Consider the following 2,033-nt stretch of genomic DNA (forward strand, 5'->3'; position numbering starts at 1 on the left):
ATCACTTAATGAATTCCAAATTAATTCTTGATCAATACTAATTAAATAATATTATTAATATATTAGAACTTATAATATATTAGAACTTATAATATATTAATAAACCTTAATTGTTATTTCTCTCATTTTAGTCTATCCAAATGGATGATGTCATGCAACCCAAATGGACAATGCCAAGTCGGTTCAAGTACATACCAATTATAGTTATGGACTTAGACACTAATCCAACAGTTGGGTCTTCAGTCGGGGTGATGTGTATGAGGATATTCGTTGATTCTCCGCTTTTGGGTTTGATCAGGGAGGATCAGGCAGAGTGAGTTCAGAATGAGAACTAGAAACAGGAGAGAATCGGGAAAAAGATCGATAGGTTTGTCACCAATAGTTGGGGGTTTTTGACCCGATGCAGTCAGGTTTGGGTTCAAGTTTCCGGTGGGATCAGACAGATAGTGCTGGAGGAGGCTCATATCTCACTTTTCTATACACCTGGGAGCCACTAAGATGTATCGGGATCTGAGATTGAGTTACTGGTGGGTGTGTATGAAGAGGGAGATAACTTAGTACGTCGAGAGGTGCTTCACCTGTAGGATGGTTGTGCCGAGCATCAGAGGCCGCATGGAAAGTTGTGGCATTTGGAGGTTCCCATGTTGAAGTGGGAGCAAATCACTATGTATTTTATCACCAAGTTGCCAAAGACAGCCAAGGGTTTTGATGCTATATAGGTCATCGTGGATCGGTTGACCAAGAGTTCCCACTTTTTGGCCATCCGGGAGAGCTCTTCGGCTGGAAATTTGGCCGATGTGTATGTCCGGGAGATTGTTGCTCGTCATGGGTTTCTGGTCTCCATTTTTTCAGTCCGAGATGTTCAGTTTACATCCCGATTCTGGTAGAAGTTGCACAAGGAATTAGGCATGAGATTACATTTCAGCACGTCTTATCACCCACAGACGGACGGTCAGAGTGAGCAGGCCATCAAGACCCTTGAGGATATGTTACGGGCCTGTGTCAATGATTTCAGTGGGATTTAGGATTCCTACCTATCTCTTGCAAAGTTCTCCTGTAACAACAGTAATCACTCTAGCATTGATGACCCACCTTCTGAGCTATTGTATATTCGGAGATGTCGTACCCCGAATGTTGGGGAGAGGTTGGTCATAGAGTCATGGGAAGGACCAAAGTAGTCCTTCAGACCATGGAGTTTATTCACCAGATCAGGCAGAGGCTACAGACCATTCAGAGTCAGCAGAAGAGCTATGCCGACCGACGTGGATCAGAATTAGAGTTTCAGGTCGGCGATATGGTGCTCTTGAAGGTCTCGCCATGGAAGGGTGTGATACGCTTTAGGAAGAAGAGGAAATTGGGTCAAGGGTATATTGGAACTTTCCGTGTGATCTCCAGGGTAGGCAGGGTGGCTTACCGGTTGGATTTGCTGAGTGAGCCCAACGAGATCCACAACACTTTCCATCTCTCTCAGTTGCGGAAGTGTGTGTTGGACAACGAGACAATGGTTCCCTTGGATGATATTGAGGTTGATGAATGCCTGAATTATATCGAGAGACCGGTGGCTATTTTGGAAAGAAATATGAAGGTCCTACATAACAAGGAGATACCTTTGGTAAAGGTTCAGTGGCAGCATCGGAGAGGCTTCGAGTGGACCCGGGAGCCGGAGGCTGAGATGTGGGAGCATTATCCTGGGTTATTCGCCATAGCTGACTTCAAGGACGAAGTCTAGATCAAGTGGGGGATAATTGTAACATCTCAATGATGAGGAACTTCTAATTCTGACCCTATAATTGAATTATATTGCATTTTGGTACCTAAGTAAAAGAAAGAGTGCAAAAGGGGTCCATTGTCTCACTTTGGTAAATTCGGACTTTGCAGAGTACGCTGAGTGTATGTGAGTACGCTAAGCATAATAACGTGCATCTTAGTACGCTGGCCATACATCTCATATGCAGGGCGTACGTGGAGATCATGCAAACCCTAATTTTTAGGGATTTGGCCCTATATAAACGTCATTATGACCTCATGTTCCC

The 2,033-nt window shown here is 44.2% G+C and overlaps 1 protein-coding gene across 1 annotated transcript; it reads left to right on the forward strand.

The window, feature by feature from the left end:
* Positions 1-1,117: 1,117 nt before the first annotated feature.
* On the forward strand, positions 1,118-1,729 carry LOC145068157 (uncharacterized). Its single transcript, XM_079015134.1, has one exon. It carries the CDS (start codon positions 1,118-1,120, stop codon positions 1,727-1,729), a length of 612 nt encoding a protein of 203 aa, XP_078871260.1.
* Positions 1,730-2,033: the final 304 nt, after the last annotated feature.

Source organism: Lactuca serriola, chromosome 8 (assembly GCF_051521515.1).
Source record: "Lactuca serriola cultivar US96UC23 chromosome 8, Lser_US96UC23_V15, whole genome shotgun sequence".
In the NCBI taxonomy this organism is placed as follows: Eukaryota; Viridiplantae; Streptophyta; class Magnoliopsida; order Asterales; family Asteraceae; genus Lactuca; species Lactuca serriola.